The 17,759-nt window shown below is 41.8% G+C and overlaps 1 protein-coding gene across 2 annotated transcripts in view; it reads left to right on the top strand.

Annotated features, from left to right (window-relative positions):
- Positions 1-17,759, top strand: part of EIF4ENIF1 (eukaryotic translation initiation factor 4E nuclear import factor 1) — a 243,609-nt gene that overhangs the window by 116,747 nt on the left and 109,103 nt on the right. For both annotated transcript variants that reach the window (XM_033955267.1, XM_033955266.1), the window contains one exon: positions 11,799-11,982. In XM_033955267.1, coding sequence (XP_033811158.1) covers positions 11,799-11,982 — 184 coding nt within the window. The remainder of the gene's footprint in view (positions 1-11,798; positions 11,983-17,759) is intronic.

The raw sequence follows: 17,759 nt of genomic DNA, 5'->3' as shown, positions 1-17,759 counted from the left end.
TATTCTTTTCAACATCTACATGACTACTTTGAAGCTTTTCTGTTTATCCCCCTGCAAAACACTATTTACGTATGCAGACATCTTTGTTCTCCTTGAGATAGACTCGAATCTCACTAACCTCTTTGGGAATACATAGAATGTATAATTAAACTTCCGTCTTGGGCCCTTACTGTACAAATGAAACAGAACAAGTCTAAAACAAAGTTACTTTGGCTTCACCCAAAATAAGAGCATCTACCGTCGTCCATTCTGTTGCCTTCAGGATCCTCACTGCAGATTGAATTCTCAAGTAAAGTTCTGGGTGTCATTATAGATGCAACACTTTCATTCAACGACCATCTTAATTATCTGTAAAAAAGTTTGTGTTTTTAGTCTCCATATGTTGAGGAAAGTGAGATCCTGTTTCTATCAACAACACTTTGCTGTCCTTGTTCAATCAATCATCCTTTCAAGGCTGGATTATTGTAATTCGGTCTATTTAAGCTTGACCAAGAAATGCTTTCAAAGACTTCAACTGATCCAGAATATAGTAACATAGAAGATGACAGCAGATAAAGACCCGAATGGTCCATCCAGTCTGACCAACCTTATTCAATTAAAATTTTTAATTTTTTTTCTTAGCTATTTCTGGGCAAGAATCCAAAGCTCTACCCGGTACTGTGCTTGGGTTCCAACTGCCGAAATCTCTGTTAAAATCTCCGTTAAAACCTCCGTTAAATACTGCTGCTAGGCTGATCTTTGCAAAGAGTAATTTTGATCATGTCTCTCCGCTCCTGTAAAAACTTTAATTGGCTTCCAGTAATTTCCAGGGTTTATTTTAAATGTGCCTGCTTAACATTTAAGATCTTGCACAGCATCCTTCCTCCTTTAATTCCCCTGTCTTGGAATTCTGTAAGATCTGACGTTACCAGATCTACTCAAAAATTAAAATTGTACTTTCCTACATTGGCAAACTTGGGACTAAGCTAAAGAAAGTTGCATGTGACATCCAAAAGGTGCTTGTTTATCCACTTATACCCTAACTTATAATACTCCGTTCTGCAACAGTATGTGCAGGCTGGTGTCGCTTCTTGCTTAGGAAATTGGAAGAGCCCAGATTGCACAGTTGAATAGGAAAATTATTCCACAGCTTAGTAATTTTGAAAAGTAGAGACTTCCCTAGTTTGCCAATGTAGGTAACGCTTTTCAACCTAGGAAAGGACAATTTAAATTTTTGAGTAGATCTGGTAACGTCAGATCTTACAGAATTCCAAGACAGGGAAATTAAAGGAGGAAGGATGCCATGCAAGATCTTAAATGTTAAGCAGGCAAATTTAAAGCAGATGAAATCTAATGTGGATAAATGCAAAGTGATGAACATTGAGAAGAATAACCTGAATCACAGTTACCAGATGCTAGGGTCCACCTTGGGGGTTAGTGCCCAAGAAAAGGACCTGGGTGTCATTGTAGACAATATGATGAAACCTTCCACCCAATGTGCGGTGATGGCCAAAAAAGCATACAGGATGCTGGGAATTATTTAAAAAGGGATGGTTAACAAACCTAAGAATGTCATAATGCCCCTGTATTGCTCCATGGTGCGACCTCATTTGGAGTATTGCGTTCAATTCTGGTCTCCTTATCTCAAGAAAGATATAGTGGTGCTAGGAAAGGTTCAAAGTAGAGTGACCAAGATGGTAAAGGGGATGGAACTCCTCTCGTATGATGAAAGACTAAAACAGTTAGGGCTCTTCAGCTTGGAAAAGAGACGGCAGAGGGGAGATATGATTGAAGTCTACAAAATCCTGAGTGGAGTAGAACGGGTACACGTGGATCGATTTTTCACTATGTCAAAAATTACAAAGACTAGGGGACACTCGATGAAGTTACAGGGAAATACTCTTAAAACCAATAGGAGGAATTTTTTATTTTTTTCACTTGGAGAATAATTAAGCTCTGGAACATGTTGCCAGAGGATGTGGTAAGAGCGGATAGCATAGCTGGTTTTAAGAAAGGTTTGGACAAGTTCCTGGAGGAAAAGTCCATAGTCTGTTATTGAGAAAGAAATGGGGGAAACCACTGTTTGCCCTGTATTGGTAGCATGGAATATTGCTACACCTTGGGTTTTGGCCAGGTACTAGTAACCAGGATTGGCCACTGTGAGAACGGGTTACTGAACTTGAGGACTGTTGGTCTGACCAAGTAAGACTATTTTTATGTTATGTGTGACTAGCAAGTTAGTATCTATTCCATTAAAGGCCTGGATAACGAGCCTCACTTTCACCTGCTTCCTGAATTAGTTTTATGTTGAGCAAAGTCTTTCAGATTGTACATTCCAGAGTGTGAGGGCTACTCCAGAAAAGGCTTGCTGGTGGATATCACATCACGTGATGTCCTTTTGAGAAGATATGTTTAAGGATACTCTTTGGGAGGACCTTGGAGATGTGTAGAGGTAGATCTGTTCAAGTACTACCATATCTTCACGCATATAACGCGCATACATGTATAACACGCATACGCGTATAGCGTGCGGGTCCAAAGCATTTCTGTAAAAAAAAATTTTATATAGCACGCACACACGTATACCGCGCATGCTGCTATAACCTCCTCCCACTCCCGCTTACTCTTCTGGCCTGCGAACCGGCATCCTCCCCCCCCCCCCCCCGCTCGGGTAAGAGATGTTTTGCGGTGCTGGGGGGATGTAGGATTGCGGGGGAGGGGGGGTGACGCGAGCAGGGGGGGGAGGATGCTGGTTCGCAGGGGGGATGCCGGATCGGAATGGAAAAAAAAAATTGTACAACGCACAAGGTTATGCACGGTTTGTAAAAATCGTGTATAACGCGCGCGTTATATGCATGAAAATACGATAAACCATTTATTTTAAGGCCCTTGAATATTAGATTGTTAAATTTAGCCCTGTATTGTATTGGTAGCCAATGAACTTTTTGTAAAATTAGTGTGATGTGGTTATATTGTTATCCTCTGTCGGTCTTGCTGGTCGGACCATTATAGAGTACATTATAGTAATCTAGCCTTGATGTTATCATGGCATGTATCACTATGACAAGACTCTCATTGAAGGAGAGAGGCAGTGTAGCTGTCACAAGTGATAAAACAGCTTGAAGGTTGCTTGAATTGGGGATAAGCATAAGTATTGAGTCTAGCTGTATTCCAAGGTTCCTGACTTGTGATTTGAGGAGGAATTCATATATCCTTAGATGTCAGGGTTACTTGTGTTGGACCCATAGAAGCTTGGCTTTACAAGGGTTCATGCAAAGTTTATTTTAAGCTAATTTTTAAATTATTGTTAAATAGGTAGTCTGTTTATTCAGGTCTGTGGATAAGTCAAGTTTAGTGGTTGAGCTGCATGCCATTTACATTAATGTAGAATAGTGTCCATCAACTAAATCAACTCTGTTAGTGGCTAGAGGTAGATATTGAAGAAAATAAGTGCGATATTGATCCTTGTGGTACCCCACAGATCGGTGCCTATGGTAGCAATGAGGTGCTGATGAACAATATGGACTGTTGCCTATCTGATAGGATCTGAACCAAGCAAGTACTGTTCCATTAATAATTAGTTTCTGCCAGCTGTGCTAGCATGTGATCCATAGCATCAAAAACTGCTGAGAAATCCAGGCAAATCCCCTGTTTTGGTTTCTTGAAGATCTATTATAAAACAAAGCATAAATAAGGTGATTCATTAAAGTTAGTCCAATAAAAAAAGGTATCACCTTACATATCACCTTGTTTCGTTTGTTTTATGTCTATTACCTTTAAAGTGGACTAACACAGCTACCATATCATTTCCCTTTGTGAAGATCTAAGAGGGATACAAGGATCATTTCCATTTCATAACTGGGTCTGTAAAGTGTATGTTAACTATTGATGGGATATTCAGATGAACTTTGTGCTTAAGTGGGATATAAATATGGAAATTAAATTAAATCCAGATTGACATGGATCTAGACACTTTTTCTTTTAGCCAGTCACTTGAGTTGGACACTCTGTTCTATGTTCTGATGTGTTAATGTTTAAAATGACTGTGAGTAACTTTTAGTTTACTGCAAGAGCTGTAGGGCTGGCCTTGTATATCATTGGCAGTGGCTTTGGGTTTTCAGTGTAACTTGTCTACTTATTACTTGATTTTGTGTTTTTGTAGCCCTTTTTGCATTCTGGATTTTATGAAGCTTTTATGAAACCATTGTTTGTAGTGATGCATAGGCACTATTTGTCTGTTAGAGAACATTGTTATAAAATTTTGTATTAGGTGTGGCCAGGCAGATGAATAAACTGAGGGAGGAAATATATTTATCCCAGGACAAGCAAGCAGCATATTCTCACATATGGGTGACGTCATCCATGTAGCCCGGATGCGGACAGCCTCGCAAGCAGACTTGCTTGTAAAACTTTAAGAAAGTTCACGACTGCCGCACCGCGCATGCGTGAGTGCCTTCCCGCCCGTGGTAGGGCACGTGTCTCCTCAGTTTTCCACGGAGCCGACAAGCCACTCGTTTTGACGCTCTGCGCTAGACTTGGTTCTACTCATGCCTTCTCTCGCTGCGGCTCATGTATTTTCTTTTTCAGGGTCGCTGTGTTTAATTGCGTATTTCTTTCTTTTTATTATTTAGTTTCTTTCCTATTTTCTTCGTGTCACGGCAGGGCCTACTCATGGCTTTTGCCTGCAGGGCTTGATTTTGCCGTATCAGTCTTTCATTCCACTCCCGCCGGTCACAGGGTTATGCAGTGTGGCCTGACTACGTTCAGGACGGGTGTTCGCTGTGCTACATTTACCAGAAATGGATCGGTCTTTGCCTAAGGCCTGGAATCCTGTTCCTGCCTCAACCTCATCCTCAAAGCCATCCCACTTTTCTTTGAGGTCAAAATCTTCAACCTCAACCTCAATTAACTCGATACGGAAGCTGTTGTTTTCAGGGAGCTCAGCTAACTCTTCTCTTGGGGCACCTTTATCCTTGGTGTCTCCATCAGCTATGATTGCTCAGCCAACCCTTACGGACATGCCATCTCTAGAACCAGTGGGTCCGGTGGGTCTGAGGATCTCCAGGACATGTCTTGAAATTGAGGCAACACTCTTCCTGCAATCATCTTATGATGCCTTTGAGTTATCTGCCCGAGCAGCTGCTTGCTCTGTGGCTATGTATCGTCTTGCATGGCTTCGTACCATTGACATGGACCCTAACCTTCAAGATCGCCTGGCTAACATTCCTTGTCAAGGCAATGACCTCTTTGACGAGTCAATCGAGGCAGCCACTAAAAAATTATCTGATCATGAAAAATCCTTTCCTTCAATTGTCAGGCCTAAACCGAAGCCAGCACCTGTCAAGCCTGCACATCTTGCTGTTATCTATCAAAGGCGTTTTGCTCCAAAGCCAGCTCCTTATACTCGCCCTCCTCTGAAAAAACAGCAAACTCAGAAGCAACAGAAATCCCAACCTTCTGCTGCACCTAAGGCTTCTCAGCCTTTTTGACTGTTTAAAACAGAGCATAACCTCCACCGTTCTGTCTGTCTCCCTTCCCCCTATAGGAGGTCGTCGCCATCATTTTTACAACAGATGGACCATAATTACATCAGACCCCTGGATACTTACCATCATCAGGGAAGGATACTCTCTTCATTTCACTCGGGTTCCTCCAGACCTACCTCCAAGAGAGTATCCTTCCAATCCATCCCAGACCACCCTTCTTTTTCAGGAAGCTCAAGCTCTGCTTCGTCTCCATGCCATCGAACCAGTTCCCTTGGAACAGCAGAACAGGGGGTTTTACTCCCTTTACTTCCTTGTTCCGAAGAAGATGGGCGATCTGCGACCCATTCTGGATCTCAGTGCTCTCAACAAATTTCTAGTCAAAGAAAAGTTTTGAATGTTGTCCCTGGCATCCCTTTATCCCCTTCTCGAGCAGAACGACTGGTTATGCTCTCTGGATCTCAAGGAGGCCTACACTTATATTCCCATCCATCCTGCCTCGTGTCAATATCTCAGATTTCAGGTGGGTTATCTGCATTACCAATACAGAGTTCTACCCTTCGGCCTGGCCTCGTCTCCCAGAGTGTTCACCAAGTGCCTGGTAGTGGTAGCAGCAGCTCTACGGAATCATGGTCTTCAGGTATTTCCCTACCTCGACGACTGGCTCATCAAAGATTCCACATCTCAAGGGGTTATTGTAGCGACCCAATGGACTACCTGGTTCCTACAAAGTTTGGTATTCGAAATCAACTTTCCCAAATCTCAACTTCAGCCCTCTCAGAATCTACAATTCATTGGAGCTGTTCTGGACACTGTCCAACTCGGAGCATTCCTTCCACAACAACGTCTGGAAGCTCTTCTTCAACTCTGTCACACAGTGTCTTCCCGCTCTTCCATCTCAGCAAGACATATGATGGTACTTCTGGGTCACATGGCCTCCATAGTACACGTGACTCCTTTTGCCAGACTTCATCTCAGAATTCCTCAGTGGACCCTGGCATCTCAGTGGACGCAGGTTTGCGCCCCGCTTTCTCGACACATCAGTCACACCTTCTTTGAGGAAGTCTCTCCGTTGGTGGATGCTCTCTTCCAATCTTTCCAGAGGCTTGCTTTTTCAAATGCCCCCTCATCAGAAGGTCCTCACGACACACTCTTCCACTTAAGCTTGAGACGCTCATCTCGATGGTCTCCGTACTCAAGGCCTCTGGACCAATACGGATCGTCAGTGTCATATCAATCAGTTGGAACTCAGAGCAATCCTCAAAGCTCTCCATGCTTTTCAACATCTCCTTCATGACACAGTAGTCCTCATTCGCACGGACAACCAAGTCGCCATGTATTATGTCAACAAGCAGGGAGGGACGGGTTCTGCCTCCCTTTGTCAGGAAGCTCTGGAAGTTTGGGACTGGGCAATCTTTCCTCAAAGCTGTCTACATTCAAGGGGCTCAGAATTGCTTGGCGGTCAACTTGAGTCATCTCCTCCAACCTCACGAATGGTCTCTCCATTCCTCACCTCTTCCTCACATTTTCTCACAGTGGGGAACACTTCAGATAGACATCTTTGCAGCTCCCCAAAACTACAAACTGCCTCAGTTCTGCTCCAGGATATACTCTCCTCACCGCCTCGAGGCAGATGCTTTTCTTCTGGAATGGACAAATCTTTTCCTCTACGCATTTCCTCCATTCCCTCTCATTCTCAAGACTGGTCAAGCTGAAGAACGATCATGCCACCATGATTCTAATCGCTCCTTGGTGACTGAGATAACCTTGGTACTCCCTTCTACTTCAACTCAGCACCAGGGAGCCATACCTTCTACCAGGTTTTCCTTCTCTGCTTACACAGAGTCAAGGATTTCTGCTTCATCCCAACCTGCAGTCTCTACACCTGACAGCCTGGTACCTCTCAACATAACCCCTCTTCAGTTTTTTCAATCTGTAAGAGACGTTTTAGAAACTTCTAGAAAGCTTACAACTAGACAATGCTATCACCAAAAATGGACTAGATTTTCTACATGGTGTTTTTCTCATCATAAGGAGCCTCGGCATTCCTCCTTATCTTCTGTTTTGGACTATCTTTTGCACTTATCCAATTCTGGTCTCAAGTCTACATCTATACGAGTCCATCTCAGTGCAATTGCTGCTTTCCATCAGCCTATTGAAGGGAAACCCCTCTCTACTCATCCGATGGTTTCCAGATTCATGAAAGGACTTTTCAATGTCAAACCTCCTCTCAAAACGCCTCCTGTGGTTTGGGACCTCAATGTTGTCCTTTCTCAACTCATGAAGCCTCCATTTGAACCAATTGATAAGGCTCCTCTGAAGTATCTCACTTGGAAAGTGGTCTTTCTCATTGCTCTCGCTTCTGCTCAACGTGTCAGTAGCTGCAAGCTTTAGTTACTAACCCACCATTCACGGTGTTCCATCATGACAAGGTGGTTCTTCATACTCATCCGAAATTCCTACCTAAAGTGGTCTCAGAATTTCATCTCAACCAATCCATCGTACTTCCAGTGTTTTTTCCAAAGCCTCATTCTCACCCTGGAGAATCAGCTCTTTATGCTCTGGACTGTAAACGTGCTTTGACATTCTACTTGGAACGCACCAAACCACACAACTGCTCCTCAACTTTTTGTCTCCTTCGATCCAAACAAGTTGGGACATCCAATTTCTAAGTGTACCATCTCTAACTACATGGCTGCTTGTAACTCTTTCTGCTATGCCCAGGCTGGATTACAACTACAAAGTCGAGTCACAGCCCATAAAGTCAGAGCAATGGCAGCTTCATTGGCTTTCCTCAGATCTACACCTATTGAAATTTGCAAAGCTGCTACCTGGTCCTCGGTTCATACATTCACCTCTCACTATTGTCTGGCTATTTTCTCCAGATGGGATGGACAGTTTGGCCAGACAGTATTACAAAATTTATTCTCCTAAGTTGCCAACACTCCCACCATCCCATTCTGGTTAGCTTGGAGGTCACCCATATGTGAGAATAACTGCCTGCTGTCCCTGGATAACACCTGTTATGGTAAGTAACTCTATTTTACAAGTCTGCTTGCGAGGCTGTCCGCATCCAAGCTCTGTGGATGACATCATCCACATGTGAGCATATCTGCCTGCTGTTGTGGTCATATCCCGCCAAAGCCTCTGAAGTGGAGTTCGAGGCAGGTTACAACAGCAATTACTGCCACACAAACTTAAAATATACAGTGCAGAATAGTGAGGTTATAACCCTAACAGAGGTCTGATACAGTGAGTTACATATTTGCTTCATAATGGGAGACATACAGGAAGTGAGCAATATTCAAGTCCAATCTTAAAACATTTCTGTTTAAAAATGCTTTCACTAAATAATTCCGATCATCATCATTTCAAGACTTAGCTCTTTCTTTCCTCCCACTGTTTCCCTATTTTTTTATATTTTTTGTTAGGAAACTAATGTAACTAGTATCCCCTCCCTCCTGTAGCAAGTCTGTTTATCGTTTGTGTCTGTCTGCCCCATTGGTAATTTTGTTTTTAAACCTATTTTATTTGTTGTGTTTTTTAAAACTTTGTATGTACACTGCTTAGACTAATAGGCGGTATATCAAAATAAAATTAAACTTGAGCTGTCTCTCAAATAGGGACTGCAGGAGCATGCTCAGAGGGACATTTTTGAAAAGATATCTGAGCTTTGGAAGAGTGAGTCAGTCCATAGTAACGTTGGATGTCACCTATGTGTAGGTGACTCGTTTGTTTGTCCATGGAGAATGATTTAAAGTTGAATGTCTAGATATGTCATATGATCTTAAGGTATTGCATTCATTCTGATTCGTATTTGGCTTTTTATTGATATTGTATATTATGTAGCTTTTTTGTTTGTATGTTGGGTTCTTGTCTTGTGTGTAACTCTCAAAATAAAGCTACTTAAAATCCAAAACGGCAAGAAAGCACCGAAGGTTAATCCACACAGCAGCAGTTATAACCTTAAACCTCTGCAACTTAGGGAAGGGGAGAATTGGTGTTGGATTTTATCAGACAGCCAGTTGGGATAAGAAGTTACACTCTCTATTTACAAGATCTTGCTCTGGTATACGTTTCAGAAAATTATTAAAATTGACTCTTATTTGTAAGATTTTTAGAGAAATAAAAGGGTCATTGATTATTTTATAGATCGCTGGGATTGTCCAGTTTTATATTTCTTGAAACCGTATCGATCCGAGGTTTTGCGGTCTAGAAATGTAATATTCCAGTGAATTGTGTGTACATGTATCCAAAGTGGAGCAGTTGGTGCTGGACTAAAGAGCCATTTTTTCTTTTATGTTTTTTAAATGTATACTGTATGTCGATGGGTTTGTCTTTGCTCTGTATGTGTGATGATATAACCATTGTGGAAACCCCACCTTAAACAATAAAGGTAAATCCATCCATTCAGCCAACTGGTGTTTAGTAGACTCCAGAAGATGTGTAACATTTAAGGAGTACAAAAGGCCAGTAGAAGCTGAATCCCTAGATAACAAAAGGAGCTAGTCGCCCACTTTAGTGGAAAGAAGTTCCCCATAGAACTTTCAGTCACTCATGGAAAATGGCAAGACCTCAGATTTCAATAAGTTTAAATGTAAACCCACATAATCCCTGTACTCTGCAAAGCTTTATAACAAAGCATTCAGAGAGTAAAAAGGATTAGTAAGATGGACCAGTATATCATCATATGCGAAGGCCATCAACTTAAAACAAAAGTTGCCTGTCCACACTCCCTGTACATCTGGATTAGTATAACTATCACTGATAAGGGGATCCAGCGATAACAGACAAAAGTGACAATGGCCATCCTCCTCTTGTGCCCTTATAGATTTCAAACAGGATGGATCTCCTCTGGGGAAGCATTCAAAACTTTTTATCATTGAAATAAAGCATTCGTTAAACCCATGATTCAGTGTAGCAAATAGATATTTCCATTGTACATGATCAAAAGTTGTTGGTTTGTGTTTTTTTGGGCGTTAAGGCTAATTAACAAGGGTGCGCAGTTCTGTCAAGCTTGATACTCTAATGAAGCTAAAATTGTTCTCAACTTTTAAGCCACCAATCGTCCCCTGGCAAAACCAACTTGCGAGTCATGCAGAATCTTAGGAAGAACTCTTGCAAACTGGTTAGCCATAATCTTGGCCAACAACTTAATTTAATTTAACAATGATATGGGTCTTTTGGAACCTGGGAAAGCCAGATCCCTGTCTGGTTTTGGAAGCAGTATTGGGAGCAATTTTTAAGATGGCTTCAGCATTAGCAATAGCTTTAAGCATATTACTAAGAGGAAGCACCATCTTCCTTTTCATGAGCTTGTAGAATTACACTCTGGAGCCTTCAATTCCTGGTGCTTCAGCTATTTGTATTGGAGCATTTAACATGTCAGACTGAGCTCTAGTTATCTTAAGCAAATCAAGCCCCTCCAAATACATTGCATTAGGCAAGCCCTTGTCAAAGGGTGTGGCATACATGCCCTCATAGTAATCTTGAAACATGTCACAGATCGCAGCATTGGAACCAAAGTTTTCTTATTGTGTAAAACCAAAACTTTTCGGCAGCTCTCACGTCAAGAAACCAAACGTGCTGGTAAGCAGCAACTTTTCTGGCCATGCTTATAGAGTTGATATTTCTAATATGCCAGAGTCTTGGTGGTTCTCTGAAGCAATTCATTCAATGCTGTCTGTAAAGACAGCAAGGATTGTTTACTGGTGGCCGTTAAGAGCAAGACCAAAATGCCTCCATGCCACACACAGCCACAGAGATAAAAGGAGAATTTCCTGATCCTTTGATTTCCTAACATGACTCATATATCCAGTAATTGCCTTTCTGAGCACCGCCTTAGCAGCCTTTCAAGTTATGCAGCTTTTAATAAGGGGCACAGAAATACTTTAGGAAAGTTTAACTTGCAGCGAAAGAAAGAGACAAGCACCTCTGCACAACTAACCACAAGTCCAAAAGAAGAGAGCAGTGTGTGCCTGGTCTTCAAATCCACTTTATTAGCAACCAATCATAAAGTCTACGTGAACACAAATAGTGGATTATAAACACAAACACTTGCTAATAAAGTGGATTTCTTCTTTTGGAAATGTTTAACTTGGGCCATATTTTGTGATAGAGAGCACATACCATTTAAAACATGGAAAGATTTTAAAGTGCTGCCCAAGAAGATATGTGTAGCTTGCTAAGCTAGAATGAAGAGCTGAAAGGGGTCTGTGCACACAAGGTGAACAGATCACATGCAATGTGTATGCAAAGTAAATTGAAGATTAGACTCCATCTGCTCATTATATTGACTCCTCAATTTTTTCTTGATCACAATATTTCCTGCTGTAGGAGCTCCTCGGTCCTCCTCTGACCAAAACAAGCTCATCCAATGTTCTGAGTGGGTTGATGGGTGCACTGGATCCTGCAACCTCTCTACGTAGCCAGAAGACACCACCTCCTCCCACCTCTCAAGTGTTTCCAGCTCGTGCTTCTTCAGCAGACTATTTGCGCCCTCGAATATCATCACCCATTGGTAATAGTACATTTTTTTTGCAAAAGTCTTTCAGTTAGGAAGTTAGAAACTATTCTATTGTTCAGTTGCACTATTGTTTGATTGAAAGTCCTGATTAAAGGGAAAAGCTATAAAGGGCAGGAAAAGTGCAGAGTGGCTTATCCAAGTTGTGTAGCTGACATCACTTTCAGTTTGGAGATAGTGGCAATCCAGAACTCAAATACTCCTTGTCTTGAAGAGCTGCTGAGTGAGGATCTGCTAAGGGGAAGAAAAACTCCATTGGAATATCCTACCTGCTGGCATTCAGACTTGGGGGGAGGTAGTAAACTTGGACTTCAGTAGGTTATCTTTGTCTTTAACTTTTTTAGTTTAGTACTTTGCTTTTCAGCAAAGTCAATTTAGACATTAGTGTACCTTTTAGAGGCTCTGTTAGACTAAAAGTAGTACTTTATTTAAAATCCTAAGTTAGTATTTTAGGTTGTAGTTGATGAGTCTGTTTAGTGTTTAAATTCCCACCCACCCCAAAGCTGATCTTTTGATTTATAGGCTGTTCAGCCAATCAGGGAGAGGACATTGCTTTGGTAGGATTTTTTTTTTTCTGCTTTCTCTTTCATCAGGAGTGAGCACTTCTGCAACCATAGTATGGCTGGGAAACATCATGTTGCCAAACCTGTTGCTCAGGTTACTGCTACTTTCTTTGTACAGACAGAAAATGTTACCCAAGCAGAGGAGTTTGTTCCATGTGCAAGCTTCCTTCAGCTTGAATCCCTCATGAAGGAAGTAAAGGAACTGAGAAGAAGTGACAAGGGTGAGAAACATCTGCGAGAATGAGAGATACATCAATGAAATGCTTCATGACGCATCAAATTTCCAGCAGTGGGGAAGAAGATGCCGTGCTGATGGAGAACAGCTGGACTCGGATTACGAGATCCTGCAGGATTGATACTGTGACTCTACCTATTCTTAAACTGAAGGACCAGTATACAGCCCTGGAAGTGGAGGAGGTGAAAGCATCCCAGGAAGAGGAAGGCCCAAATTTTGAATTCCCCAAAGTTGCTGGAACTGTAGCCACTAGGGGGTGAAATGTAATGGTGGTTGGTGATTCCCTTCTCAGGGATACAGAGGCATCCGTCAGCAGGCCAAACATGTCCTAGGAGGTGTGTTGTTTGCCTGGTGCCAAAATTTAAGATTTTCAAAGAGGTTGCAGAGACTCATCAAGCTTAATGACTATTATCTGATGCTACTCATCCATGTTGGCACTAATGATGATGTGAGGAATTTCTCCAAACATAACAAAAGTGACTTTGTGGCTCAGAGAGAGAAGGTGAAGCAGGTGGTCTCATTAATCTTCCCTGTCAAGGGTAAAGGTCAGGGCAGAGAAGCTTGCATCCTGGAGATGAATGCGTGGCTATGCAGATGGTGGTGTCGTTAACGTTTTTGACTTCCTGGACCATGGTATGATTTCTTCCCTTTTTTTGATAGATGCACACCATCCCTGCTCAGCAGCTCTTGGGAAATGTTTTCAACAGCAGACTGGCTAACCTACTGAAGAGGGCTTTAAACAAGAATCATTGAGGCAGGGTGGTCAAAACCTCCAAGTAAATATGAGGAAAAGGGGCAATGTCTAGCAAGCTGTATATACTAATACATGAATAATGGGAAACAAAGTTCTTGATCTAGAGTCTGTGATGGAAGAGGCTGAGTTGCGCGAGTCCTCTCCCCCTTGGCGTCATCCTCTTTGGATACCCCTTCCCTGGATAGAGTAAGAACAGAGCAGCCTGTGCTGGTGGATTCAGGGAGCAGCTCTGGTGCAGCGCATTCTTCTTTGAGACATTGATTGCTCTCATGCCCGACAGTCTTTCAAGCTGGAGTGCTCATTGCAGGGTCAGTGGGCTTCCCATCAAAAGGATTAGTCAATCAACCATCTAGACTAGCTTCGAGCCATATGTTTGGCATTCAGTGCTCTTCAAATCACCTTGGAAGGAAAAGCAGTAAGGGAGTTTTCCAAGGATGCCATGACAGTGGCATATGTGAATCGACAGGGAGGCACCAGAAGTGCGCACTTGAAGTAGGAGGCTTGGATGTTGTTCTGGTGGGTGGCGCTACACCTTCAGGCTTTCTCTCCACAGCCTCGACCTTTCCACAACACTGACTTTTTTTTTTTTTTTAAATAAATCCCAAATTAATGTTCAAATTCTTAGTTAACATACATCTATTACCCTGTGTCCAATATTCATTTCTCATTGGTAATAGATTCCCTTCTTTCCATATGGAGCCCCCTAGATAGCTGGTGTGCCATTCTGAAGGGTCCACTGGGTCTGTTAACTGTTTCCATGTCTCCCCCTTCCACAACTGGAGGCTCAAAAACCACACGTGATGACCCTCGCCCTCTTCTCTACAAACCCAAGCACTCACAATACTGCAGGCTGCTTGCTCATTGGGCACTACTGTCTCTACATTACACCTACTCATTTGTTGGGGGGATGGATGGATGGACAGGAGCCATGCTGTTTCTGAGATCATCTCACCTGGCCTCACTCTTTGCTAGAGATGTGACAGGACCGTAGGATTCCTGACCAGGTTTTCCAGTAAACCTCGTGTACTCACACACATATATACAATCTGGACACTCTTGAAAGGTATAACATAAAAGCTTGTATTTGTTCATAAAACTGAGCCTGTTCCCTCACAGGCTCAGGGAAGGCAAAGATGCTCTTCAAGTTTCAAGTTTAATGAATTCTTTGATTTGTTCGCATAATCCAATTTCAATGCGATTTACATTAGTTAGAAATTAAATAAAATAATAAAATCCACATACATAACATACACTACTAATTAACAATAGAACATTAGGAGGGGAGGTTGCTTAATTACAATAGTAAAAAAATAAAACCAAAAATAAAATCAGGTATAGGTTTAGGACACATGTGTTGGGAAACAAATACCCACATATTTCTATGACTTCCTCATCCTGACCTAAAGTATAATAAGATTGATCTATTAAAAAGCGTCTTTAAATAGCCAACTCTTTAGGAGGCTTTTAAATTTGTTCAATTGTTTTTCTTCTCTTAGGTTAAGTGGGAGTAAGTTCCAGATTTGGGGAGCTGAAACAGAAAAAATCATTTCTCTCCTAGAGTATATAACTTTTAAAGAAGGGACTGTTAGTAGGACTCTTCTATATCTGTATCCAGTGCAGTGCTGTAAAAATCTGGCTCACACTGCATATCAGCTGAGCATAGAAGGATGTGAGATGCAATAACTTATTAAAATCGGTCCTTTTTGTTTGGTATTGCAATAACATTTAAAAGTAAATGTTGTACCACATGAAAATTTTTTTTTTTTTTAATTTATTCAATTTTCTATACCGTTCTCCCAGGGGAGCTCAGAACGGTTTACATGCATTTATTCAGGTACTCAAGTAGTTTTTCCTGACTGACTAAAGCTTACTGCTTCAAAAATCACAGTCTATGACAGGGGTGTCAAACTCAGGCCCGCGAGCCAAATCTGGCCTGCAGTGTAATTGTATTTGGCCCATGAGAAAATACCAAATGTCTACTAGAGCTGGCCCACCAGTAGACAGATTTTTGACCCAATCGTCTCGCGTCCCCATTAGGCATGTCATCACATTTGACGTTTTTACAAGTTCCGGCGGCGTTCTCCGGATCTCTTCATAGTCTCACACTGTATCGCAGTAGCACAGGACTCTTCTGCAATTGCTTTTTTGGTAAGTATTGATTTTTTATTTTTTTTTTTTTTTTAATTTAATTTTTTTCTTTTTAATCCCTTGTTGTAAATTAGTCTTTTGATCACGTTCTAATTTTGGCATTTTGTTTTCTGGTACTCATTCTTTTCCGATGCTAGTGTTTTTCCATATTCCTATTTGTTTTCTCTGTTTTATGTAATGGTTTTTATTATGATTATATTTTACTCTTTTTCAAACATATGTTACTAATTCACATGATATTTTATTTCGTCCCTTTTTGGTTTTAATCCCTTTGTAGTTTTTCCGTTTTAAGTATTTTACATCAATCATGGGCTAGTTGTACCTTGCGTCATTGGTTTTTAAAGATATTTTTCAAAATATATTGTCTACAGTTTCCTTTTAGAATTGTGAAATTATTATTTTATCATATTTTTTTAAAGTTTGCTTTTATTATCTTTAAAGATTTGTTGCACATTGATGCCCAAGTTCTCAACGTGTGTTTCCACACACTTTGGTATGTACAATTTCCTTTTTTTGTCCCCCTATCTCTTTTTCCCCTTCAACATATTGAGCATGGCCTACATTCTTTACCTGTGCCCTATTCATCGTTATATGGATTCTTTCGGCTGGTTCAACACAGCAGCATAGAGGGGCCATTCTAAGGCTGTCCACTGCTGCCAAGTCACTTGAGAAAAAGCACACCAGGTTCTGAGGGAACTCTGTTCTTTCATCTCTCCCAACTGCTTCTCTTCCTGGGAATTCTATCGGCTGGTTCAACACAGCTTTCCCTTTCCAGGCTCTGGTCCATCAGCAGAAGGGGGAAGCCATCAGTGCGATGCAGCACGGCCCTGAAGTCACCAGCAGTGGATTGATGTCGGTGTCGGAGGATCTCCAGTGGCCTGCCATCTGTCCCCCTCTCCTTGGCAGACTTAACTCCTGCAGCTGCGTTGGACACATCGAAGGGAAACTGAACTTCACTTCAGGGGGTCTGCTGTCGGCAGCACCTGGCTTTGCCTGTCCAGTGACTGGTATCATGGTGGTCTTCATTGGCATGGTTCCTGGTCCTGCTTTTTTAGTGGGGGGGGGCTGGTTGACCTGGTTCAGTAGGCTGAACTTACTATCAAACCGCCTCAGATTCTTTATCTTAAATTTGTTTTATTTTTAATTTTTTATCGCCTTTCATTATTTCTATTTTCTATTTCTTTGATTTTTTTGATCTTGGAAATGTATTATCGTATTTTTCGCTCCATAAGATGCACTCTAGATTTAGAGGAGGAAAACAAGAAAAAAAAAAAACCATTCTCAACCAAATTGTATACCAGCACCTTTAAATTCCGTCCCAGCCCCCCTCCATCAATCATCACTTTTAACATAACGTAAAAATATATAAGTTCAACAAGAAGAAAAAGATAATTTTAACAATGGTAATAAATAAAAAATAATTTGCATGAAGTAGAAGGCACTTAGGTAAATTAGGATTACAATATAGCTAGAGTGCCTAAGAAGTAGTAGTACAAACTACAGTATAGAATGAAAGATAAAATAAAAAATAACAGGCAGAAAAGCAAAATACTTTGAGAGGGAGGTATAATAGAGAATGACAGTCATTCGATCTTAGAAGACGGGAGGGCAGGCTGACCACAGAAGATCTCTCATGGTCGGGCCCCATAGATTCCAGGCTTCTGATGAGAGGGAGTAGAGTCAAGACTGCCATTGCCGGCAAAGGAACAGCTGCAGGGTGAAATAGTCAACTGCTCCCAATGGAGCCGATTCGCCGGGGGCTCTGGTTTTGGTTCTTTTGCGTCAGACTCCAAGCAGGAGGTGAGACCAGCGGCGAGGAAACAACGCCACCATCAGGGAGAGGCCAAAGAGCCAAAGCAGGCCACCACAGAACAGGAGAGCAGAGTCGAAAGGACTCTCTTAAAGCTCCAGGGCCGATGGGGCCGCAGGTAATTACAGATATACAGCTCCGTCCCCGCGCACATTGCCAACCCTGCTGCCAATGCTACTTCCCCTTCTACCACTTCGTGCTACAGGAAAAGGGGCAGGATGGAGCTCACTGAACAAGCTGCCATGTGTTTTGTCTGGGCAACTT

Source organism: Geotrypetes seraphini, chromosome 8, assembly GCF_902459505.1.
Source record: "Geotrypetes seraphini chromosome 8, aGeoSer1.1, whole genome shotgun sequence".
In the NCBI taxonomy this organism is placed as follows: Eukaryota; Metazoa; Chordata; class Amphibia; order Gymnophiona; family Dermophiidae; genus Geotrypetes; species Geotrypetes seraphini.
Note: the sequence above shows the minus strand (reverse complement) of the source record. Positions and strands in the feature narration are given on the sequence as shown.